Source organism: Cervus elaphus, chromosome 4 (assembly GCF_910594005.1).
Source record: "Cervus elaphus chromosome 4, mCerEla1.1, whole genome shotgun sequence".
In the NCBI taxonomy this organism is placed as follows: Eukaryota; Metazoa; Chordata; class Mammalia; order Artiodactyla; family Cervidae; genus Cervus; species Cervus elaphus.
This window is the reverse complement of record NC_057818.1, coordinates 34820373-34845803: the sequence shown is the minus strand read 5'-3', so window position 1 is coordinate 34845803 and position 25431 is coordinate 34820373. Positions and strand designations below refer to the sequence as shown.

The window sequence follows — 25431 nt, the reverse complement described above, 5'->3', positions numbered from 1 at the left end:
GACTAACACACAGAGGAGAGGAGAGAGAGAGGTAGAATATTTGAAAAAATAATGGCCCCAAACTTCTCAAATTTGATAAAAATATTAATAGATACATTCAAGAAGTTCAGTGGATTCCAAGAAAGATCAACTCTAGAACCTATCCTAGGCACATCATAATGAGACTATTGAAAATCACAGACTGAGGGACTGTTGATAGCAGCAAGAGAGAAATAATTTATCACATAAAATTTTCCTCAGTAAGATTAACAGTCAGCTTCTCATCAGAAACCAGGGAGGTCAGAAGGCCATGGGATGAAATTCAAAGGGCTGAAAGAAAAGGCATATCAACCATTAATTTGGTATCTAGCAAAACTATCCTACAAAAAGAAAATAAACGTGCAATCAAGTCTTCCCAGATAAAATGGAGAGATTCCTCACTAGAAGACTCTCCCTACAGAAAATACTAAAGGGATCATTCAGGCTGAAGTGATAGACAGTAGACGGTAACTTGAATTCGCATGAAGAAATAAAGATCAGTGATAAAAGTGACTATATAGGTAGATATAAAAGACAGTGTATATGTAGTTTGTAATTCTTTTTTCCCCTCCTATATGATTTAAAAGACAACTGCATAAAGCAATAAATACAAATCTATGTTAGTGGGCATACAATGTATAACACTGTATTATGCGCAGTGACACCACAAAGGAGGCGGGGAGGAAGTGGAGATATTAGTGGTAAGGTTTTGTACACAACTTAAATTGAGTTTGTACAGATTTTACCTGAATTGTTCTAAGTTAAGAATTAAGATTTTAGGTATAATCATTAGGAGAACCACTAAGAAAATAAGAAAAAATACAGTAAAAGAAATTGCAGGAGAATTAAAATAGTACACTAGAAGATACCTGTTTAACATAAAAGAGGCAATAATGGGATAACAGAGGAACAAAAAAGACAAGACATAGAAAACAAATAGGAAAGTGACAGACATAAATCCTACCTTACTAGTAATCACATTAAATGTAAAAGGATTAAATACTTCAATAGCAGAGACTGGTAGGGATGGATAAACTGCCATGATCCAACTCTGTTTTGTTCACAGAAGATACAGTTTATATTAAAAGACAACATTGTGGAGACTGGTAGGATGGATAAACTGCCACGATCCAACTATATTTTATTCACAGAAGATACTTTGTATTAAAAGACACAAATAGGTTGAAAAGGATAGGAAAGATATACCATGTAAACAGTAAGCAAAAGACAGCTGGAGTGACTGTACTAACATGAGACAAGTCAGACTTTGAAATAAAAATTGTGACTACATACAAAGAGGTACATTTTATAATGCTAAAAGGGTCAGTCCATCAAGAAGAAAATATAACAATTATAAGCCTATATGCCTCTAATAACAGAGACCCAAAATACATGAAGCAAAAACTGACAGAAATGAAGGGAGACATACACAATTCAACAGTACTAGTTGGAGATTTTAGCACTAAACTTTCAATAAAATTTAAATAGTAGCGAGAAAGAAGATCAATGTGGAAACAAAAGACTTGAACAACCCTGACATACCACTATGGAACACTCCATCACAACAGTAGATGGTTGTTAGAGGCATATGGGCTTATAATGTACCTCTCCAGGGCATGTGGAACACTTTTCAGAATGAACTATGTTTTAGGGTATAAAACTAGTATAAATTTACTAGTTTTAAATCATAAACTTTACAAGGATTTAAATCATAAAAATTCTCTGACCACAGTGGAGTGAAATTAGAAATCAGTAATGGAAGGAAATTGGAAAATTCACTAATATTTGGAAATTAAACAATACATTTCAAATAACTGATGGATCAAGAAATCACAAGGGAAATTAGAACAAAATTGGAGTTAAGACATATTGACCCCCTGAGAGCTCCAAGAAGTAGTGTTTATCCAGAGCGCAGTTTTCAAAATGCCATCCCTGAGAGACACGCTGCCCAGGAAACGCTGCTGGTGGGGCTGAAGGAGCCAGGGGCCTGAGTTTCATCTCTCGCCTCCCCAGTTCCAGTCCTAAGTCTGGCAGGAGGCTTCCTGTTCTCAGTTTTGACTTCCAGGCAGGGCCTCCGTTTGGGGCTCACACACCCTAGTGAAGTGCCAGCTGCTGTCACTGTCGTTAGCCTGCTAATCAGAGGTTGATCCCCCTCACTGCTGACTCATCTCACCCACCTGGCCCATCTGTCACTCGGACAAGATGTGGCAGCTCAGCCGCCGGAGGCCCTGCCTGTTGTGTAGAGTCAGGGTGGGCCTTGGGGGGCATGTGCAGGCTGAGGGAAGGCATGGGCCTCTGGGAGGCGGCCAGGGTGGACGAGGTGTCCCTGTTGTTCTCTGCTGCAGTCACATTCCTACAGTGCGTGTCTGAAATCCTGACAGCAAGTGTCACCTTGCACTCTGGATCCCTCTGATGCTGGTGGTGGTGGTGGCGGCGTGTATGTGCTTCTATTTCTCACGAGTTCACTTAGCTCTAGAAAGAGACGTATTTCAAGATTTTTCTTTATTTAGTTATTAAAAAAAATACAGTATGTTCCATGCACCAGTGTAGCCTATATATATATATATACATATATATATATAGTCATTATTACTAGATCAATTACTACAATGATAGGAAACAGATGGTTACAGAAATTTCTTGATCCAACTAAAAAACCCGAAATAAAATTGTTAACCTCAATAGCAACTTGCTAATTATGCAAATACCCTTATTCTATATGTCTGTGAGAGCTAGAAATGTGTTAAGTATTATTAGTATAAAAATATTAAAAAACTAGTTATTAGTTAAAGATTAAAAGTCAGTGTTATCTACAATCCCCTGAATTGAGGGGCCTTGCCCACAGTAGGAGCCTTGGTCCCTGACAGAGGGTGAATTGAGGAATTTGCCTCCTTCCCCCCCTCCCCCTTTCTGTTGAGTGATGCCCCTTCCCCAAGACGTGTTTGCGATGGAAAGTTCCATATGTGGCTGAAAGTGGAAGAGACACAGGTGACCACAGGATTTGAGCAGGGGCCTTGCCTTCTGCAGGGAGGGGGCCCTGCTGGGGTTCCCTGAGATGTGGCAGCAGTGAGGTGTGAAGACAAATGGCACGGCTCTGTTGTGCAGTCACGGGTCACATCCTAAGTGCCACTAAGCCAAGAGATCAAGAATAGATGGAAAGGAAGAAAAAAAGAGCATGAACGCGTGACCAGGAGAGATGGGGAGAAGTCTTTGCTCTGGGAACACCTGCCCTGCTTCCCAGGCAAAACTGGAGGGGTGTCATGAGTCTCAAATTGGGGTCACAGTGACTCCCAGCCCCTCTGGAGGGAGTGGGTGTGCAGGTGGCCCTCACCCTATGGTCTCTTGTCACACTTGGTCTCCACTGCTCCTCCAGGGAGAATTCACAGTTGCTTCAGAGTTCAATGAGCCACTTCCCTGACCTTGGGTGGATTTTCAATACACAGTACAGCATAGTTACAGGCACGGCAGGCCAGCGAGGTCACCTCAGGACCCAAGGCTGGGAGATGTCAAGAGGCCCTTTCTCTCTCTGGACAGGCCTGGGGAGAGGCTGAGGAATGCGGGGGTACTTGGGAGCATGAGGAGGCTGAGGTGGGACAAGTGTGATGGGTGGTCCCAGTCTCTGGTAGGTCAGGGCTACAGAGAGTCTTGCCCCACGGTCATGTTGTCCAGCCTTTTGCCTCCAGGCTGACAGGCACCAGGGCCTCCGCAGCCTCACCAGGGACCTCAAGGAAAGACCCCACCCCCACCCCCCACCCCCTGCAGCAACTGAGCATAAGCTGCTTTAAAGAGTCAGAGAGAGTCTTTGAGTTGGACCCCGCGATTTCAGGTGACAGGGTTATATGGATGTCTCAACCCAGACAGCATACCAGCCTTGATTTTCCAGCATTTGGGGAGTAGCCATGGCTGAAATATGTTCCTGGACATTTCAGGAACTTGGATTTTGCCAACCAAGGTGGTGAAGTCTCTGGGACCCACAAGGAAGGGCTGTTAGGCTGGGACAGGAGTGCTACAATCAGAGGGCTCAATGCCTCGTGTCTGATTAGCCCCAGCCACAAGTGGTCTGGGTCCCAGGCCCAGAGGCCTGTGACCCCCTAATACACCAGCTCCTCCTGGGGGTCCGAGCCATACAGCTCGGCCAGCATCTTGAACCTGGGTCCCCAGTCATTGAGAAAGTCGTAATCAATGTCCGAGTCCGATGAATCCGTGCCCAGGGAGCTGAGGGACTCGGCAATGGACTCGGCGCCCTCGTAGCCGTAGATGTGCAGCGTGTCATAGGGCGGGCCGCCGCCGTCGTGGTCCGCCTCGTCCTTCTTCACCTCGATCATCGTGGCCATCTCCCCGGGCACATGTGCCCCGGGCGCTTGCCGCGGTGGCTTCTGCACCTGAGCATAGAGGGACGGCCGCGCGTCCAGTGCCGGGCGCGGGGGCTTGGCCCCGCCGTGGCGCGCTGAGTTGAGCACCGACACGTCGTAGCTGGTGGTGTCCATCTCGCCGCCGCCCTCCTCATCGTAGGTGACCAGCTGCTCGTGGATCTCCAGCACGTTCTTGCCATGGGCGCGGGCCTGCTTCCGGAGCCGCCTCCGCAGAATGATGAGCAGGGTGATCACTGCTGGTCAGTGAGCCAGAGCTGGTCAGGCCGGGTGGAGGCTTCCCCTGCCTTCCACCTCCCAGGTCCACCTGCTCCCTCCCCTCCTCCCTGGGCATCCCTGCACCAGCCCAGCTCCCAGTGACACCTGGGCCAACACAGAAGCTTTGGTTCCATCTGGACTCATGGTGGGTCCACCCTCAGCACCCTCACTCCCAGCCCAGAGTCATGTCCATCCCACCCCCACCCCAGGGTATGATCCTTGTTGGTGTCACTGACCACAGTGGGGATGGGAGGAGAGGAACGCAGTGGACCTCCTCTCAAGTTCATTTTCTCCTGCCACTCTCCTTCCCATCTAACTGCAGCCTCAGTTCCTCCCACGTCTTAGCACTGTGACAAATTCTCTGTCATCTGCAAAGGCTAGGAGGCTAGAGGTTGGGGCAGAAGAGGGGGAAAGATGGAGCTGGAATTTGGGGTGCAAAGATTCTGAGCCATGATGAGGATGGTGGGCCATGACGGAGCTGGTGGACATGGCACCCATTGCAGTAGCAGCAACCACTCTTGAGCACACCTATTGTGTACATTCTGGCATGGTGGTGGCACGTTTTCATGTTCTTTTACTCAAGGTGGGTATTATTATCCCATTTTACATAAGTGGACTGATCTCAGAGAAGCTGAGTCACTTGCCCAGAGTCGCATGATCAGGCAGTGGTGTGAGGTTGGCCCTGCTCAGAGCTCTGAGGGGTATGACTGCATAAGGGTTGCCAGCCCTAGGAGGGGTGGACCATGTGGGGCAGAGAGCTCCTGGAAGTAGGCCCAGAACATCCCTAGACTCTGTCCTTCTAGCCTGGAGATACTTAAGAAACTCTTACTAGGCAAGCCAGGATGGCCCTCTGAGTCTGTTTCCTTGTCTGTAAAATGGAAGTGATGACTCCTCTTCTGTTTACATCTGATAGGGTGGCTGCGAGGTTAAGTGCAATTCTATGTTTGGTGGGGATGCCAGGATCATCATTATTACAGATTTTTATTGAGAGGGGAATCTCAGTCTGTCCTCTTTGCCACAGAAGGGGGGCTCTGCCAGGGGGCCTCTCAGAGGAGCCACTGGCAGGAAAGGCCTGGGGCAGATAATGTGGGTGCCCCACTGTGTCCCCGGTCCTGTCACTGTAGTACGCAGAGTGACCTCTGACCACCCAGGGGCTTCCTCTGGATGGCTGGCTCCTGCCCCAGCCAAAGAGCAGGAGGAGCCCCAGCCATCCGCTGGTGGGCATTGGTAGATGAACATGACTGTGAGTGCTGCCGCCCAGTCCCCAGGGAGAAGAAGCTCTGGTGACCCGTGGTGGCAACTTGTGTGACAGCTTGCCCTTCACCAGCTCCTTTCACCTCCCTTCATGATCTTCATTGCCCTTCGCCTCCTTTCCCTGTCAAAACTCCAACTCTTCCTTCTGGGCCTTCCTGGGACCATTTCTCAAATCACGTGTACCCCAATCCTTTTCCCAGGGTCTACTTCCTGGAGAACCTGTGCTGAGGCCAGGTTTAAAATGCCCCTAAAATTTCTGAGGCCCAAACAAGGGAAAAAAAAAAGAGACAGAGATCAAGGCTGGAGGAATCCTAAAAAAAGAGAAGAAAGCCCCACCCAGGTGATAATTTAAACTAGAAATTTTACACTTCTCATTTTTCTCCAAGAGAGAGACTGGATCCTCTTTTTTTTTTCAAATGAGATTTTATATAAATAAGTGCCTAGAACAGTGCCTGACACACAATAAGTGCTCAAAATATGTCAGTTGAATGACTGAATGTTATATAAAGTATTTTAAACTGGGGAAGGGGTCTTGAGCCGCACCTCCTCCTCCCCTGTCATCCACTCCCACCCTGCAGCACCCAGGGAGGTAGACCTCACCCGGCACAGGCTGCACTTTGGGCTGAAAGCAGCAGGGTTGGGCCTGGATCCCTGGCCTCTTGTTCGCCCCTGCAGCCCCCTCACCGTCCCCTCCCATCCTTCTGGGCACTGACCTGTGATGGTGAGGATGCAGAGGAAGATAGCGACCAGCGCCTGGATGCTGATGCCCGCCTGGGCGGCCACCTCCTCACACAAGGTGAACTCGCCCTGTTCGTTGCATTTGCACACGGTCACGTGCAGCATGCTGGTGCCCGTGAGGCTGGGCCTCCCGTTGTCCGAGATGAGCACGGGCAGGTGGTGGACCTTGGCGCGCTCCCGGTCAAAATACCCGTACTTGACTATGATGTTGGCCGTGTTATCTGGAAACACCAAGGCCTCGGAGTCAGGCGCTGCTGTCTGGAGTGCCCATTCTCTCATCAACACCGACAGCATGGCCCGCCTCCTCCAGGAAGCCCTCAGTAACTGGACCAGCTCATGTGCTGCCTGGGCCATGTGTCTGCCCTTTATACCCTGCCTCATGTTTTAGCCATTTGAGGGCAGGTCTGTTCCTCCAGAGAGGGGATGTTTTGGGCAGCTGCTTCGATTTGGCCTCTAAGAAGGACTTGGCCAGTACTTAAAATCCTTGCTTTTTTGTTTCTATGGGTAACTGAAATACCTGACCCCTAACCCTACTTCAGTAAGAGAGAACTCTCAGTTAATTAATGCATTGTTTCAAGCTTTGATGAACAATCAGGGGAAAACAAAGTCTTACAAAATTTAAAAAGTCTTCTAGCATTAGGCTAACTTCTAAGGCTGTTTTTGCTATCCCTGAAAATCCATTAGAAAGTCAGACGAATGCACAGGTCCCCTGAAGCACTGGGGGAGTGATTACACTTGTAATTGAGGATTCCCTGGGCAGCCTGGAATTGGGACTGTGCTTTGGCCCAAATATTGGTTCTCCCTTTCAACTCCAATCAGTCCATGTACAGAATTCCCCAGGGAGATTTTTAAACATGTTGGTTCTCAGACCCCACTCCCACCCACCTCCCCTCTACTCCTCCTTCCTTCTTTTTCCCCCTTCTCCTTTCCTGAATTTCTGATTTAGTGCCTCTGGGCAGAGGCCAGGAAAATGTGTCTTTTACTGGCTCCTGGGAGGTTGTGATGGTCAAAGGTGCAGGGATTCCCTCCTCCAGGCTTTATATAGCCACATGGGTGGGGTTGGCATACTCAGGAAGCCAAAAGCAAAGGAGGCCGTCTTATAGATTTCAAATGGAAGACAATTTACATTTCATTATTAAGTAGCCATATCTACTGTAATAGAAAATAATAACAGTATGGCCACTGAGACCGTATGAGAGAAATTAGAGATTTCTTGCTATACTCATTTAATATTGTAGCAGGACATTCATGTTATAAGTAGTCTGAGACCAACAAACTTATCTCCTGATCACATGTAGGGTGTCTTTGGGGTGACACTTAAGCTTTTGACTCCATTGCTGACCTCCTGTGAGGTGGGTTTGAGGTGGGCACTGGGGATGGTTGTGACAGGTATTTTTTCCACATTATTTACTACTAAAGACAGCAGAATGTTGAATGGTATGGCCCTTACTGTCAGCATGTCCTGGCTACCATCCTCATCCCTTCAGGATGAGTCTGAGGCTGGTCCCCTGGGTCTCCCCCTCACTCTCAGGGATCCCAGTCCCTGACCTCCCTCAGAGGTGGCAATGGCTGTTTCTATGGTGGGATCCTCACCAACCACCATGTTGCCAGTTAGGGATGGGCAGGGAGTCCACCCCATTCTGGAGGAAGGATTGCTCTCTTTAGACCCAAGGGGGATTTTCTATGTTTTTTTCTGAGGAAGGTGCAGAAAGCATGGAAGCCTGTCTGTTTTTGGCTGGAATCCAGCCAACTCAGCCTCATCACTCTGGGAAGCACATACTCATCAGAAGCTCTGATTGGCCACTGCTGACATCACAGGACTCTGGGATGTGACTGGTAGACCAGATCCTGTCCTGAGGACACCTGGTGTTAAGTAGTCATTGTGGCCAAATCAAAACACTGTATTGTTGGCATTTTGGTTTCAAATGTCCCATTTTGGCTCTTTGGGAGCAACCTCAAAGTTCCATGTCATAGAGTAATTTGCAGTTGTACTGACCACAGAGATCCCATGGGAAGGAGTCCTTTAGTTAGTTTGTGAACCAGGCTGTCTACACCCCATATCTATTCTGTGCCTATTCAGTGACCTGGGCATCTTAAGGGAAAAGGCAAAGCCATGTGGACTTGGCAGTGTGGCCAGGGTGGCTCTGACTGTTACACAGACCAATAAGGTATGTGGTGGGAATTGTATACAATATCTTGGAACTTGATAGCCCCAGGGAGGGCACCTGATTCATTGGCTTAGTCCTTGACCCTGACATCTCAAGACTCAAATAACTCCATCTCTGACCGCCACCTCCCCACCCCCAACCCCACCCACTCCAAGATCCAGACTGACTGCTTCAAGGCGCACCGTGATTATCAATGAGGGTGAAGTTGCTGTCCTCAGTGCTCAGGGAGAACTTGAACTTCACATCTCGTGGTGTTATATCCTTGTCTATTGCCGAGATTTGCACGACCAGCTGGAGGGTGGAAGACGGGGATGGTCAGTGGTGGTGGTGAGCTGGCTGGGGTTTCAGTGATGGTGAGGGACTTTGGGTTTAGACCTGACTGTGGCTGCCTCTCACTTGTAACACTAATCTCAATGGTCTCCAAAAGTCACTCTTTCTGCCACCTGCCTGCCCACCAATCTGCTCACTACACATTCTCTCTGAGCCTCAGTTTTACCATCTATAGGGGGAATGTCATCTTTCCTCAAGGCTGTTGTACAGGTTACATTAAGCTCATGAAGTGCCAGCTGACTGTGACCGGGAGGGGCTGCCCCTTTGGTCTGACCCAGGCAGGCACTGCCTCACCCTCCCACCTGAGCCAGACTCACCTTGCCCTGGGGGGCATTCTCACACACTTTGGGCTCATAGGGCTTGGCAAACTCTGGGGCGTTGTCATTCTCATCCATAACTTCAATGTGGACCTGCACGATGGATTCTTTGCCCGTGGGAGTCCCTGCAGGAGAAAGGACTCGTCACTACAGTGGATTTAGCAGATGTCAGCCCTGAGATTAGAAGGTGTATTGGTGGGAGTCCTGGAGGGGTGCTCTTTTTTCTGGAAGAGGGGGCTGTGGACATTTAGAAGGACGGCCAGGGATGGCGTTCCAGATGAAAGGAACAGAAGAGGAAGTGGGGTAAAGCCTCATGCATAAGGATATTTGCTAGAGAATTACTTGTAAGAGTCAAAAAGAGAAAAACATAAGTGTATTTTTAAAGGTTTTAATTAAATCAATTAAGTAATTATTAAATCAATGCAGCAATTTAAGTAATCAAACCAGTTTAAATAAATTAACTACAGAATAATTGAAAAGGTAAACAGTCTGTGTGAAATTGCTTTAATAAACAGGGCCAGTTTAAAAGAATGGACCATGTAAATTACATTTTAAAAGTTGTAATCTCTTTAATAAAGACATTTTAGTACCATGAGAAAATAATTCTGGAATAAGCTTAAGTAGAAATTCAGGGTACTATGATTTCACTTGTATAAAATGACAGATAGAAAAAAGACCAGAGGAAACATACTAGAGTGCTACCGGTAACTATAGCTATATGGTGGGGTTATGGCGGGGGGATACTTTTCTTCTTCTTTTTTGTATTTTCTATATTTTAAAATCCACAGTAAGCTATTACTATAAGATTTAAAACTTGTATGAGTGAGATTAGATGGGGAAGAAAGGGGCAAAGATTGATCTGGAAAGCACTCAGAAGTCTATTGAAGTTGGCCTGGCTGCCGTGTGGGGGACATGCTGCCAGCAGGAGGCAGGGACCCTCCTGGTTAGCACCAGTGGAAATTTGGCCAAGTCACCCCTTTTCTGGGCCCCATTGATCTCTGGGAAGGGTGTGGAATGTTGATCCTTCTCCTGGAGAGCAGTTGTGTTTTTTTCACATAGGCTAAGAATGCAAAGCTCCAACACCTGCCTTTCCCTCTGGCAACAGTTACCCTACTTTCTGGAGACTAACAATCTTAGAGTTGGCAAGTGCTTCAGATTTTGAATTCAACCCACTAACTGGCACATAAACCGTCTCCAAAGCAGCCTTTCCCAAATGTCCATGATAATAAAAATCACACGGCACTTGTTCAGTGCACATTCCCTGCTGTTTCTGACTCTCTGGACTAGGGCCTCCAGAGAGGCATCTGAGAAGCTCTGTGTTTAAGAGGTAACTCATGTGATTCCCGTCACAGGGACATATGGCAGCCTGTTTTGGAGCAGTGCTTCTTAAACTGTAGTGTGCATGAGAGTCTGACTCAGTCTGGGGTTGGCGCCTGCCGTTTTGGTCTTCTAACACAGTCTCAGGTGACATGGATATGGCTGGTCCATCTACACTTGGGGCTGGAGGCCCTGTAGCATCCCAGCCAAGTGGTGCACCAGCAGTGCTTTATAGTACCTCTGGAGGCCTCAAATGACAGCTTATGCCAATTTTAAAAGAATGAGGAAAGGAGAAGAGCCCAGGTCATCTGGTGAAAGGGGCCACTTACCACTAGGATCCACCTCTTTGGCTTCCACTGTCAGGTTGTACCAAGGGTGCACTTCTCTGTCCAGTTCTTTGTCATTGTAAATATCCCCTTTCTTGGTTATTCCGAAGAACTGGCCCTTGTCACTGGTCCTACGGATGGAGTACCTGTCCAGGGGAAAGAGTTTCAAGGGATTTCATGGCTTTCCATTGTTCTTTGTGGAGTCCAGACTCCCCAGAAGGACAGACGAGGCCCTTTAGGATCTGTCCCTTGCATCATCCCCCACCCCTTCTCTCACTGCTCATTGCACCTGACCACCCAGAGAGCATCAGAGTAGTGAGATAATCTCTTTGATCCAGGCACTGTTGCGATCACTGGGATGAGGGTGGACCCTGAGACTCCATCAACAGTATCTTCAGAGTTGAGGCAGGTGGCACTGTAGTCAGCTTTACTTCAGCTTGAATTGGATTTTGTGATTAATGAAAAGATAGTTGGGTAAGAGCCAGGAAGAAATAAAAAAAAGGAACCAGAAGAGGTAAGAAGTGATTGAAAGGAAATTAAATTTGTGAAGTAAAACTTTGAAAAGTTCTTAAGAAAAAGGCATGAAGAGAAGAAAAGAGAGGTGAAAAAAATCCATAATGTTCCAGATATATTTTTTCTAATACTAAGGAAAATTCCAGAACAAAGAGAACAGAAGAAATAACAAATGATGTAATAAAAGAAAACTTCTTGATCTGAACAAAGACCCAAGTTTATATATTAAAAGAGGTCATTGATATCAGGCATAGTGGAAAAAAGATCAATATTTAGCTATATTCTGATGATACTTTGGAATATCAGAGGTGTGTAAAGAAATTGAAGAGAGGCCAGACAGAAAAATACATCCTTATAAAGAAAGAGAAATCAGACTTAATCCTAGACATTCACATAATGTTAAGCGCTAGAACACATTGATAATATTTTTGATTTGTAAATATGAAAGAACTCAGGAAGCATATCACCCACAAGATGGGTCCTCAAAAACTTTTTGTGAAAACTCGCTTCATCTAAGAAATGTCTCAAAATAAAGTAAAAAATCTGGCTTGGGAGGAATTAAATGGAAATTGTTGATTTCTTTATCATAAATAGGAAAGCAGTGGTGGTGGTGGTGGTGGTGGTGGTGTGTGTGTGAGAGAGAGAGAGATTTATAAGTAGAAAATATTGGTCCAGGAGACCAGTTTAAGTTTTACAGTTAGAAATAATGTCACTGGCAGAAGTAAAAATGCATATATTCCATCCAAATACCTGGGAGAAAAAATGTGAAAAAAATAAACTACAACAAAGATGGGGAAGAGAAAAAAGTCATTAATTTTGAGAAATAGCCAATGTAAAACAGGCTAAAAGAAATAAGATCAAACCCATCATTTATGATGAAAAATGTAAATAGGTTAAACATGAAGCCTCTCAGTTTCGATTGAAAAGCAAAGCCATCTGCATTCCAGTTTCAGGACACAACTTAAATGCCGAATGACCTAGAAATATTAAAAGTAAAGATTGGGGCTTGATGGCTCAGTGGTAAAGAATCTGCCTGCCAGTGTAAGAGACACGGGTTTGATCCCTGGTCTGGGAAGGTCCCACATGCTGCAAAACAACTAAGCCCATGTGCCACGACTCTGAGCCTGTGCTCTCGAGCCTGGGAACTGTGACTTGTGAAGCCCTCAAGCTCTAGAGCTCGTGCTCTGCACACAGCAAGGGAAACCACTGCCATGCGAGGCCCGCACACAGCAGCTGGAGAGCAGCCCCTGCTTGCCACAACTGGAGACAAGCCCGCAGTGAATATGCAGCACAGCCAAATAAGTAAATAAAATTATCTATAAAAAGAGCAAAGGTCGGAAAAGTTCAGGCGAACATCGGGAACATGAAAACAGTACTGACAAACCTTACATCGGGCAACATGGAGCAGAGGACAAAATATTTAAGCAGGACAAACTGTGTACTGTCATAAGGATGAAAGAGACAAGTCATAATGAAGGTAAAATAATTATAAACCTTTGTTAACTGAATAGAAAAATTTAAAGTACATAAAGCAGAAGCTTAGATATTACAGAGGAAAATGGACAAAAGGACAGTTGTGTTATACCACAGAACATGTTAAAACCAAAAAAATGCCCTACCACTTGTAAATGGGAAAAAACGTCTCTTAAATAAACCATTGGATCAGTGAAGAAATAAAAATTATCATTACAGACTATTTAAAATAGAATGGCTATGAAAACAGTCATCCCCAAACTTATGAGATGTGGTCAAAAGGGAGGGACACATTTGTCCTTAATAGAGCATTGAAAGTGAAAGTGAAGTTGCTCAGTCGTGTCCAACTCTTTGCGACCCCATGGACTGTAGCCCACCAGGCTCCTCGGTCCATGGAATTTTCCAGGCAAGAGTACTGGAGTGGGTTGCCATTTCCTTCTCTAGGGGATCTTCCCAACCCAGGGATTGAACCTGGGTCTCCCGCACTGCAGGCAGACGCTTTACCATCTGAGTCACCAGGGAAGCGTTAACTCTCCCCAAACTGATATGCAAACACAATTCTCATTAGAATTCTAATGCTTTTTATAAAACTCAAGAGTTTTATGGTTCACAAGAAAGAACAGATGTTTGAGAATGCATTAAAGTTATATAAAGTGAAAAAATACTTGGGGGAGGGACTTGCATTATACATACCAAGTTTTAGTAGAAAGCTGCTACAATAAAATGGAATGACTTTGCTACAGAACAAAGGATTCAAAAATAGATTCAAGGATATACAGGAACTCAGTATGTAACAAAGGGAGAAAATGATGACTTATTTGATTAGCGGTGCTGGCACAGTTGGCTACCAGCTCTGGAATAAAATGAGACTGCATGAACTTCATACTCTAAAATGTTATGTGGCCCTAGAAAGTATGGGCTGGAACTACATCTTTTGTCACAGAGGGTAGAGGTGCCTAGTTGAGATGGAGGAACAAGTAGTGATGAAATGGTCATAATTGTGGTTTAGTTGCTAATTCACATCCAACTCTTGGCACTATGGACTGGAGCCCACCAAACTCCTCTGTCCATGGGATTCCCCAAGCAAGAATACTGGAGTGGGCTGCTATTTCCTTCTCCAAGGGATCTTCCCAACCCAGGGATTAAACTTCCGTCTCCTGCATTAGGAGGCGGATTCTTTACCCCTGAGAAGCTGAAATGGGCATACTATGATCCAGAAAAAACTTAAAACAATCAGAGCCCTGAAACAAATGACAAATCCACCACAAATGTCTGTAGGTGTTTGTGTGGTCATGGAGAAAAGCGTCACAGGATCAGAGCACACCGTGAACATGAGTTGTCTGGAAGTCAGGGTTACTGATGCTTTCTTTGTAAATCTTTGTGTTGTTTCATTGTGTGAAATGAACTTTCCCCTTTTGTGGTTTTGGGAAGACACTTGTAATGAAACATATTTAGTGAAGGGGTTTCACGTATGTCAAGTTGGTTGTCCTCTTAACTGTCAGATCTCCCCAGATGGGACCTGTGGGAACCTGTACTTCCCCTTCAAGGTAGAGCAGACAATGGGCAGCTGAAATGGCCAGGACTGTGCTAGGTGGGTACCTGGGTGGGACAAGATTATACCTGGCCACGTGGGTTAGTGGAAGAGCTTGGGCTTCTTGTCCTGCCCTTGCCCACACCCAGTGTCCGTGCTGTGAGGAGCCAGTTTCCCCCTTGGCATCCTGGGCTCAGCCCAGCTGATTGTAAGAACCTCGGTGCCAGGGTGTGGTCATGATCATCACCATTCTCATGACCTCCACCCCCTTACCTGATGTCCCGTTGAGCAGCGTCAGGGTCCTTGGCCAGCACTGAGCCAATCAGAGGCTTCTTCTGGTTCTCCTGCAGCTGGAAGTGGTAAAAAGGCTGCTGGAAGATGGGAGGCTCGTCCACGTCTGTGACGTTGATAATGACACGGGCGATGTTCTTGGGGGAGGTGCTGCCCAGGTAGCGGAGGTCAATGGTGGGGTCCGTGGCCTCGATGGTGAAGCTGTATTGCTGGATGCGTTCATAGTCCAGGGGCTGTGGGAGAAAACAGTGTGGTGAGCTCCTTCTCTGAACCAGGCCCTGCAAGGTAGTGCTGGGATGACACCTGTTAAACAGATGAGGGGCCTGTGGCCTGGCTGTCTTCAGCTTTGTCCTGACCTTGGCTCTATTCTGAGTACTGGGGACACCAAGCGGATCATCCATACTCTTGCTATAAGGGGAGTACAGGCTAGTGGTTCTTCCCACAGCTCCTCAAAGCCGTGCCTTTTCTGTGTGCCTTTGCTCAAGTCTCTTGCCTGCTTGCCACACTCCTCCTCACCCCATCAAGGAGCCTGTCCGAACGTAACCAGATGTCCTCATAGAGCCTGTTCCTGCCCCTCCTGACGCAGGTAGTTTTGCTCCCTGCCTGGGTCCCCTTTGGTGTGTGTGTGTTCTCCCTACTGGCCGAGAGCCTTGGTACCATGGAGGCTGTCCAACTCCCCTGGGTATATCCAGTTCCCAGCACAGGGCTGGATCAGAGAGGGACTCCAGAGAGGTCTGCTGGAGGAGCGGTGTGGCTCAGGGACATGGGTTTGAGTGTCCCCTCTGAGGAGGTGATCCCTGGCCTGGGCCCCCTAGTCCTCAGCATGGCCATCCTGAAGGCAGTTTGTGCCCCTGGCAGACCTCTCCTCTTCTAGATTCAGCTGGTTTGACTGCTCTCTCTACACCAGCCACTGCCAGTGGGCACCCCATCCCCATGGTGTTCACTGTTTCCTTACGCACTGACGGCTTTTGGCCACAAGCACCTGTAATCTACCAGGGCTCTCCTGGCGGCGCCCAGGGCAGATCAGAAAGTGCCAGGAAGTGAGCCCCCAGGAACCCTCAGGCAGCCCACAACTGCTGCGACTCAGAAGTTTATTCCACACAGTCGCCCAGATGTCTCAGTGTGACCGTGCCCCACTCGCCCACAGTGAGTACCTGCTCACTAAGGAGCCTGTATTAACTCTCCTCCTTTTTCCATCTCACGGCTCCTGAGGCTTCCTGAGATCACCCCCCCAGATAAGCTGTATACACCTAAGTCTTTGCCTCAAGGTCTGGTTCTGGGGTAGCCCAGCCCAAGGGACTGACCCTTCTCTTGTGGCTCCATGTCCCAGCTCCAGGGTCACAAGATCCACGAGCACATGGCCTGCTCCACACTGGCCCAGATGTGGACCTTTGGTGGCCTCTGGCCCGGGAGCAGCCCCTGGCTGAGTCCTGAGCATGCCAGGAGCCCCCAGCCCCCCATCTGATGCCCCTGCTGCAGGCCTGTGAACCTTTATGGGCTTGATGATGCCCTCGTTGTGGGTGGGGTCCGTCTCGATGGTGAAGGTGTCCCTGTACGCGCCCTGCACGAAGCTGTACTTGGTCTTCCGGTTTTGGGGCTCGTCTGGGTCCTCAACAAACAGAGAGCCCAGGGGGCTGCCCACACGGATGTCTTCTGGCACAGAAAACGTGTACCTGGCTGATGCAAAAGGGGCGCCCCAAAGGGCATTGGGTTAATGAGACAGACAAGGTAATTGTCACATATACTATCCCAGGATATTTTGATACAGGAAACGGTCACAATAAAGGAGCAGCAGTAGTAATAGTAATTCCTCTGGAATTTTGGGTCCCAAGGCACAGAGGTTCCATTCTATCTGTCCTTTCATCCCTTCATCCATCTGACAGGTAGTTATTAAGCACCTCCTGTATGTCAGGCACTTTGCTAGGGGATCTGTCAGCTGCCAAGAGAGAGAAGCCCTGCCTTTGAGGAGCTTTCACTGTATACAGTGAGGTTGTTTTAGGGTAAACTGGCCTGTTCTTGCAGTGGCTGAGCCTCTGAGTGACATCAGCCTTGGAGGTGCAGGTGATGAGCCATCTATCTGACCTTCCTCCCCAGCCCACCCAGCGCATGGGAAGAGCTCTTGTTGGACATTTTCCTGTGGGGAGAATCAGTCTGTGGGTGGGTCAGGGCCCAGCCCTGGCTCTGGTGCTCTGCTGAACCCTGGCTCCCCGGCTCATGGGTTTTCCTGAGGTGAAACTGGTCCTGTCTGGTAGTGGGACTCTGGGTACATGACACACAGCAGGGAGTGTGACCTGCTGATGGCCCAGGAGGGCGTCCTGGACACACAGCAGGGAGTGTGACCTGCTGATGGCCCAGGAGGGCGTCCTGGACACACAGCAGGGAGTGTGACCTGCTGATGGCCCAGGAGGGCGTCCTGGACACACAGCAGGGAGTGTGACCTGCTGATGGCCCAGGAGGGCGTCCTGGCAGGCCAGGTGTGCAGCCTTGGGAGTATGTGCAGAGACGGGGAGTACTGGGAAGGCATCTCTGATGTAGGCCCACTCTGGGGTGGAGGGAGAGGTAAATGGACGCCAGGCTCCTCCCTGAGAGCTCCCCGCCCCGACCCCGCCAGGGCCCAGGGAGAGGGGCTCACTCTGGGTGAAGATGGGGAAGTTGTCGTTGACGTCCTGCAGAGTGATGAACACGGTGGCTGTGCCTGACTCCCCCCGGCGGCCCTGGGCATCTTCTGCTTCCACCACAACCTCGTACTTGTCCTGCATCTCTCGGTCCAGGTTTTTGTTCATGGTGACAATGAGTCCTGCAAAATGTGTCCTGTCAGGAACCATGTTACCTGGGGAGCTTTTAAAAAATACGGATGCCCAGACACTACTCAGAGAGCCGTGACTTCAGAGCTCCTGGGTGACTTCCCTGTGCAGCCAGGGCCAAGAGCCAGGCGAGATCCACCACCCATCTCCACACCCTGCACTGCTAGGCCAAAGCCACACAAGCACTTTGGTCCACTATGGGCTGAGAAAGAGCCTGAGGCCACATCTAGGCTCAGACTGAGCAGAGTGCTGTCATGGGTTGGGCCTCGGTGCAGCGTAGGTTGTACTGTGTATTTGCCATTGTTCTGGATGGTGGCATGCCCCAGGCCTGACCTCTTGGACTTCTGTCTTTCTCCCAAGACTCAGTCCGTACAGTTTTTTAGGTCACATGGGATGGCTAGTGACAACGAGCCACATGCTCTTTATACGTCATCTAATTCAGACTTCACAGCTCCTGTATGAGGTGCATGCATATAACCTTCCCGGTTTTCACCATGAGGACTCGCCAGTGCTCAGTGGTTGGTTGATTTGCCCAAGGTCTTTAGAAGCAGTGAGCAGCAGAGATGGGGCTGGAAACCAGATCTGTGTGGTTCCATAGCCAGAGCTGCCAACAAGCATTCTTGTCCGCCTCTCGCATCACTGCTTGCATCTGGATTTTTGTCCCCTCAACTTGAATTCACGTCCTGAATTCATGTCTGCCTCCTCCTGCCCTCCCCAGCCCCCTTGTCTTGACACGTGGGACCGACCGCATCTGCAGGAAAGTGTGCGTCAGTGGTTGGTGACACCTATCAGACTGGGCTTCCCTCTGTGCCTGCACCTCCACCCCCTCCCAGCCAGTGCTGCCTGGGGGGGCTAGTCACACAGACCAGGACCACGGATGTCGAAGTTTTCTTTTCCCTTCGTGAGCTGGTACACGACAGAGGTGTGGTCTGCCACCGTGGGGTCGTCTGCATCCACTGCAGTCACCTGGATGACCGAGGTCCCTGCCAGGAGAGAATCCGGGGTTGCTGCCTTGTGACTGCCAGCCCCTCGCCCCGTTCCCAGGTGAGGGCAGATGGGGCTCAGGCTGTTCCCCGAACCCCCTCCCCCAGGTCCTGTTTTCTGAGGAGCCTGCCTGGCACTGAAGGGCTGGCAGTGCCGGAGGCCCAGCCCAGTCAGACGTGAAGGGTGAAGAGAACAGGTGGTTTTCATTTATGGGGGAAGTGAGGGAGGGGTGAGTGTCTGGTGTCATGGGGAGAAACAGAGGAAGAGCTTTTTTTTTTTTTTGCTCCCGGAAGCATGAGAACAAGAGAATAGGAAGGGCCTCAAAAGACTTGGGGGTCGCATCTCTTTCCCCTTGAACTCCAGGCTCCCCAGGCTCAACAAGAACGTCTGGTCTTGAGCCCTGGCCAGAGAGCCTGGACTAACGGGTGGGGATGGGAGCTCTTTTCTTGCATCCCCTGGAGGCTGGGAGTAGAATTGAGGAAGAAACAGTCTCCTCTGGTGGCCTAGGGTCTAGGCTGGTGATATACCTGGGGATGAGGCTGTGTCCCTCTCCACTGCGCCCCCCTACCCCGACTCCTGCATGGACCCTAATGGTGATTCCTTATCTTGGTTGCAGAGTTGGCCTCCTTCATGTGTGAAGTCTATGCTCTCGGCATGCCAGCCCTGAGAGTCAGAGCAGTAGGTGGGGTTGCCTTCAAAGAGTAACAAGGTGTGTGTGTGTGTATGTGTGGTGTGTGTGTGGGTATGTATGGAGTGTGTGTGTGTGTGGGGATGTGTGTGTGGTGTGTGTGTGTGTGTGTGTGTGTGTGGTGTGTGTGACAATCAGGGCTCTGTCTGGGGCCAGGTCAGAGTTTAGTCTTTAGGGACCAGCGTTCCTTTCAGGTCACAGAAATTGGCACTACATGCATCCCCATCACTGCTTGGAACTCACTGAATCCTGTTCCAGGCAGTGAAGCTGCTGATGGGAGAGGTGCCTCTGGATCAGGGATGTGCAAGGGGAGAGGGAGAGGGACAGACCAGGCACATACCTATCCCTGACATCTCGGGCACGGAGGCATTGAACACCCGGTGGGTGAACACAGGCCAGTTATCGTTGACATCATGAACTTTGATGGTGAAGCTAGAAGGAGACTCCAGGTTCTTCTTGGTGCCCTTGTCCACCACGAGGGCAGTGAGGTGGTACTCGGAGATCTTCTCCCTGTCCAGCCTCTCTAAGGCATACACATCCCCTGTGTGCTCGTCGACCCGGAAGACCTTGCCGGCAGACTCCCCTCTGAGCTGGTACTCGGCATTTTTGCGGTTCACACTCGATTTAATCTATGGGAGGAGAGGCGCCGTGAGCTGGAGACAGCAGTGCCGTCTGTGTGTGTGTGCCTGTGTGAGTGTATGGGATTGTTGAAAAATCAATTATATAAGCTTACAATTAAATGAACTGTATTAAAAATGAAGGTAATGTACTCAACATTTTTTGCTTCCTAATAATTTTACTACATTTCACCATGTTCTTGAGTTTTTATGTTGATCCTGTCTAATCATGGAAATACTAATGGTGTGTCGATGCACATCTCTTTCCAACTCTGCCTTCAAGTTGGTAGCTTGAAACAAGATGTGGGGAAAGTGTTTACACCAAGGAAATTGGCAAATGCTATAAACAGGGTCTTTTCCCTTCAAAAGCCAGTTGTCAACTGTTTATCAGCCCATCACTGGGCCCCTGCCATTTAGTTTTGGGACGATATATAAAATGTTCTCTTCTTGAAAAAAACAATGTTCTCCTCTTGAGTATTTTCAATGTGTAGTCCTGCAGAAAAGAACTCCAGTGAGCTTTGTTTAACTCAGGATTTCCCATACTTGTTAGACCACTGAATCCTTTTCCTTTGTAACACGTGTTATTAGTGTCCTTAGGAATAAGATTTGGCAAATAATGTGTGTGAAGGAATTTGCTCAGGCTGTCAATAAATGCTAGTTGTTACTCATGCTAGAGCCACATGTTAAAGGATATTAGAAGGTTAGAATTGCTGAACATTTCATTGATAGAATCTTAGAAATTCTTAGGAGCATAAACAAATGATATTTCATACATCTTGAATGCTTCTCTAATGGATGGTTAGGATGTTCAAAAAACAGAGTTCAATTCAATGAAAGAAAAAAAAAATCATCAAATCCCTACGAAGTGCCAGCCTGGGAGCACAGAGATAGTGCAGACCGTGTTCTTGCTCTCAGAACCTGGTTTGAAGCTGCAGAGGCTGAGGTTTTGAGGATGGGCAGCATTTAAGGGTCAGTTGGAATGAGAGCCTTGAGTGAAGGTGTCACATCAGAAAGGCTGGAGGAGGACCGGAGAGAGAGAGGGATCTCAGGACAGAAGAGGTGGCATCAAGATGGGCACAGTGAAGTCCCATGAGGTCTGGAAAGCATCCTCAGGCTTAGCAACGATGCAGTCATCCGAGCCCTGGGGGAGAGCAGTGTTAGGGTGGTAGATGAGAAGCCGGATGACAAGGCTTCTAGAGAAGAGTCTCAGAGGTGAGGAAGGGGGAACTTGGAGGGAGGCTCCTTCCCTTTGGGGGGCAGAGAGAGGGAGAAGCGGGGCTGTAGCTAGAGGTGGTGAAGCATCTTAGAGCACAGTGTGCAGGGGGCAGGTGGTTCATGGGGAGGCCCCAAAACCCAGCAGCCAGGACATGTGATGAATGGATGGACTGGAGGCAAGAAGTGGTGCACTGCTCTGGAGCCTGTGACCTGGGCAGGAGACAGTGGGGATCAAGGAGGAGGGGCAGTGTGGGGCCCTGTGAGTTACTCAAGGTTAGGATAGGATGGTCATTCCAAACCTGGCTGCGTGGGTGCATTAGGACCCAGGTAGGGAAAGGTAGCCAGGGGGGCGTGAGTCTGCTTGGATATGTCATTGGAATTCTAAGATTGTGGCAATGGAAAAAATGTTGGCTGCCATATTAGTAAACAAGGGATGTTACAGCCATCAAGCCATCACCTTACAACTCCCCCTACCCCGCCTCCCAGCAGATGGTGCACCCGAGGAGACTCAGGATGAGAAAGCACAGGATACTGACCCCAGAGAGCTGAGCTGTGCATCAAAGGAATGGTTTCAGTGAACCCTGACCTTGGCATCTTCTCATACGTGGAAAAAGGGCTCAGTTCTTTGAGATGTCTGTTTTTCTTTAATTAACAGTGATCTTTTGAAGTTCCAACTACCTGACCTTTGTTGCAAAAGCTCTTGTATACCCTGGCTCCCCACCTTGCCTCTTTGCAGACGTCCCTTAGAGGGATGTGAGAGTCCTGTCTCCCAGGCTTGAAGTCCTCAGAATGTCCACCAAATAAAATAGGACTCTCAACTTTTAGATTGCGCTTTTTTTTTTTTTCTTCTAGTTGTCATTTTGTATCCGACTCATACTTAAACCACTTTGGTAAAAATTTCTCAATATTATCAAATCAACAGCATTAAAAAAGATATCCTGTGAAGGTAAGTTTCTGTTTTCCTTCCCTCCAAATTTTCTTAGGCAGACTTTATATATTAGAACAGTTTTAGATTTATGGAAAAACTGAGATGATAGTACAGAGGATTCCCATACGTCCTGCTACCCGTTTCCCTGTTGTTAACATCTTACATTAGTATGGTACATTTGTTGTAATGAATGGACCAGTGTTTATACATTATCATTAACTAAAGTCTATAGTTTGGGCAGATTTCCTTAGCTTTTACCTCATGTGCTTTTTCTGTTCTACGATCCCACCTAGGATACCACATTACATCTATTAATGGTTGTTATGTTTCTTTAAATTCCTCTAGGCTGGGATAGTTTCTCAGACTGTCCTTTTTTTTTTTTTTTTTTTTTAATTGAAGCATAGTTAATTTACACTGTTGTGTTAGTTTCAAGTGTACAGCAGAGTGATTCAGTTATACATACATACATTTTCTTTTTCAGATTATTTTCCATTGTAGGTTTTTACAAGATGTTAAGTATGGTTCCCTGTTGCTATACAGTAGGTCTTTGTTGTTTACTTGTTTTATATATGTTGATGTGTAGATGTTAATCCCCAACTCCTAAGTCATCTCCCCCACACCTACCACACTTTCCTCTTTGGTAACAGAAGCTTATTTTCTCTATGAGACTCTTCTTGTTTTTGATGACCTTGAGAGTTCTGAGGACTGCTGCTTGGGTGTTCTGTCAGATGCCCCCCTACTAGAGTTTGTTTTGCTCATGATTAAACAGACTGAGGTTATAGGTTTTGGGGGGCCTTCCCCTTTTAAAAATTATCACTATATTTGGATGTAACCTCTCAATGCCAAAAGCTATGCTGACCCATATTTGTGAATTCAGAAGGCCGCTCAGGTCTCATTCCCATTGTCCAGCAAACAGCTCTGTAAACAAAGGCTCCGTGGCTCTGATTTTGATAAACAGGGACTTCCTTCCCTCAGATGATGTCTTTGGAGCAAGGAGGTGAGCCCTGGAGCCCTGTCCTTGCCTTTTCCGGGCAGCCTTGCTGCTTCCCAGAGTGAGGATTGCACGGGGCTCCCTCCCACCCCCTGCCCCATACCAGGTGCCAAGTGCGTGTGGTGGCAGGTGACTAGCAGGCCTGACGCTCTTCCTGCTGGGCAAAGAACATCAGGCGAGCTGTTCCGAGTCTGTCAGGGCTGCTCGTAGCCCCGCTTTCTGCTGACTGTTCCTGACTCAGCTCAACGGTATTCCTTGGGGGCAGCCATTCTCTTTGGAAGCTGATTCATGGCCCAGTCATCCCAATGGGGAGGAGTAGGTGGTCTGATGACATTTTCCTCTAGTGTGGGAAGTCAGGAGCCCTACGCTTTCCTGGGGTTTTTCTGGTTTCACTGTGTGACCCTGGGGCAAACTTCTTCCCCTCTGAAGGCAGACTAAAAGATCTAAATTTCCTAGCCATTCTTTATGGCCAGAGGAGGCCTGGGCCCAGGGAGTTGGCCTTGGGCAGGGCTGGGAGTGGAGATTCCCAAGCTGGCCCTCACTGCCACCTTCTGGGGCGTTTCTGGTACCAGGGCCAGACTGAACCCTCCCGCATTTAAAGATCCTTTCTGGCCTGTTTCTCTATAATCACCGGGAGCCCCATCTGGCATGTTTGAGGCTCTTTGTCTAATACATGCTGCCCTTCTAGACCAGGGTGGGCAAACTGTTCCTGTGAAGGGCCAGATAGTAAAAATTTTTGACTTTGTGGGTCATATGGTCTTTGGACAATTACTCAAATCTGCCATTGTAGCATGAAGGCAACCACAACTTCACTTTCAAAACCATGTGGTGGGGCAGTTCCCTCAGACCCTATTTATGTATGTATTTGTTTAATTGAAATATAGCTGATTTACGATGTTGTGTTACTTTCTAGTGTTTAGCAGAGTGATATATATATATACACACACATTTTCAGATTCTTTTCCATTATAGGTTATCACAAACTACTGAATATAGTTCCTTGTGCTATACAGTAGGACTTTGCTGTTTGTCTGTTTTATATATGATAGCTTGTATCTGCTCACCCCAAACCCCTAATTTATTCCTCCCCTCTTTCCCCTTTGGTAATCATAAGTTTGTTTTCCATGTAAGTCTGTTTCTGTTTTGTAATTAAGTTCATTTATATCATGTTTTTAGATTTAACATATAAGTGATGTCATATGATATTTGTCTTGCTCTGTGTGACTTCACGTAGTCTGCTCACCTCTAGGTCTGTCCATGTTGCTGCAAATGGCAGTGTTTCATTCTTTTTATGGTACGCGCGCGCACACACACACACACACACACACACACACACACACACACACACACACACACACACACACACACACACACACACACACACACACACACATACATGCATACCTCCACATCTTCTTTATCCATCTGTTGATGGACAGTTAGGTTGCTTCCATGTCTTGGCTATTGCAAACAGTGCTGCTGTGAACTTTGGGTTGGATGTATTTTTTTGAAATAGAGTTGTCATATTTTCTGGATATATGCCCAAAAGTGGGATTGTTGGCTCAGAGAGTAACTCTGTTTTTAGCTTTTCAAGGAACCTCCATGCTGTTCTCCATACTGGTTGCACCATTTTACATTCCCAGTTACAGTATAGGAAGGTTCCCTTTTCCCCACACCATTTCCAGCATTTATTGTTTGTAGACTTTTTGCTGATGACCATTCTGACTGGTATGAGGTATAGTTTTGATTTGTATTTGTCTAATAATTAGCAATATTGGGTATCTTTTCATGTGCCTGTTGGCTATCTTTATGTCTTCTTTGGAGAAGTGTCTACTTAGGTCGTCTGCCTATTTTTTGATTGGCTTGGTTTTTTGTTTTTGTTTTTAATATTGAGCTATATGAGCTGTTTATGTATTTGGGAAATTAAGCCCCTGTCTGTCACATCTTTTGCAGATATTTTCTCCCAGTTTCTATGTTGTCTTTTTGTTTATGGTTTCCTTTGCTGCACAAAAGCTTGTAAGTTTGATTAGGTCCCTTTTATTTATTTTTGCTTTTATTTTTTTTGCCTTGGGAGACTGACCTAAGAAAACATTGCTGTGATTTATGTCAGAGAATGTTTTGCCTATGTTCTCTTTCTTGGAGTTTTATGGTGTCATGTCTTATATTTAAGTCTGTAATAAATCATTTTGAGTGTGGTGTGAGGGAGTGTCCTAACTTCACTGGTTGATATGTGGCCAACCCCTGTTTTAAATCACAAGCTCTGTGAGGGTGAGTAGCTCTGTCTTTGCCCCACATTGTCT

General features: G+C 47.5%; 1 protein-coding gene across 2 annotated transcripts in view; it reads right to left on the bottom strand.

Moving 5' to 3' along the window:
• Nucleotides 1-2501: 2501 nt before the first annotated feature.
• CDH5 (cadherin 5) overlaps nucleotides 2502-25431 on the bottom strand; it is a 43061-nt gene continuing 20131 nt past the window's right edge. Inside the window, exons 3-12 of one of the 2 annotated variants that reach the window (XM_043898644.1) lie at nucleotides 19721-20009; nucleotides 18575-18691; nucleotides 17537-17701; nucleotides 16394-16581; nucleotides 14887-15137; nucleotides 11100-11242; nucleotides 9454-9578; nucleotides 8989-9097; nucleotides 6614-6859; nucleotides 2502-4627 (exon numbers count right to left, since the gene is read on the bottom strand). In XM_043898644.1, coding sequence (XP_043754579.1) covers nucleotides 4110-4627; nucleotides 6614-6859; nucleotides 8989-9097; nucleotides 9454-9578; nucleotides 11100-11242; nucleotides 14887-15137; nucleotides 16394-16581; nucleotides 17537-17701; nucleotides 18575-18691; nucleotides 19721-20009 — 2151 coding nt within the window. In that variant the 3' untranslated portion in view covers nucleotides 2502-4109. The remainder of the gene's footprint in view (nucleotides 4628-6613; nucleotides 6860-8988; nucleotides 9098-9453; nucleotides 9579-11099; nucleotides 11243-14886; nucleotides 15138-16393; nucleotides 16582-17536; nucleotides 17702-18574; nucleotides 18692-19720; nucleotides 20010-25431) is intronic. The other variant, XM_043898645.1, reaches the window with a different exon arrangement.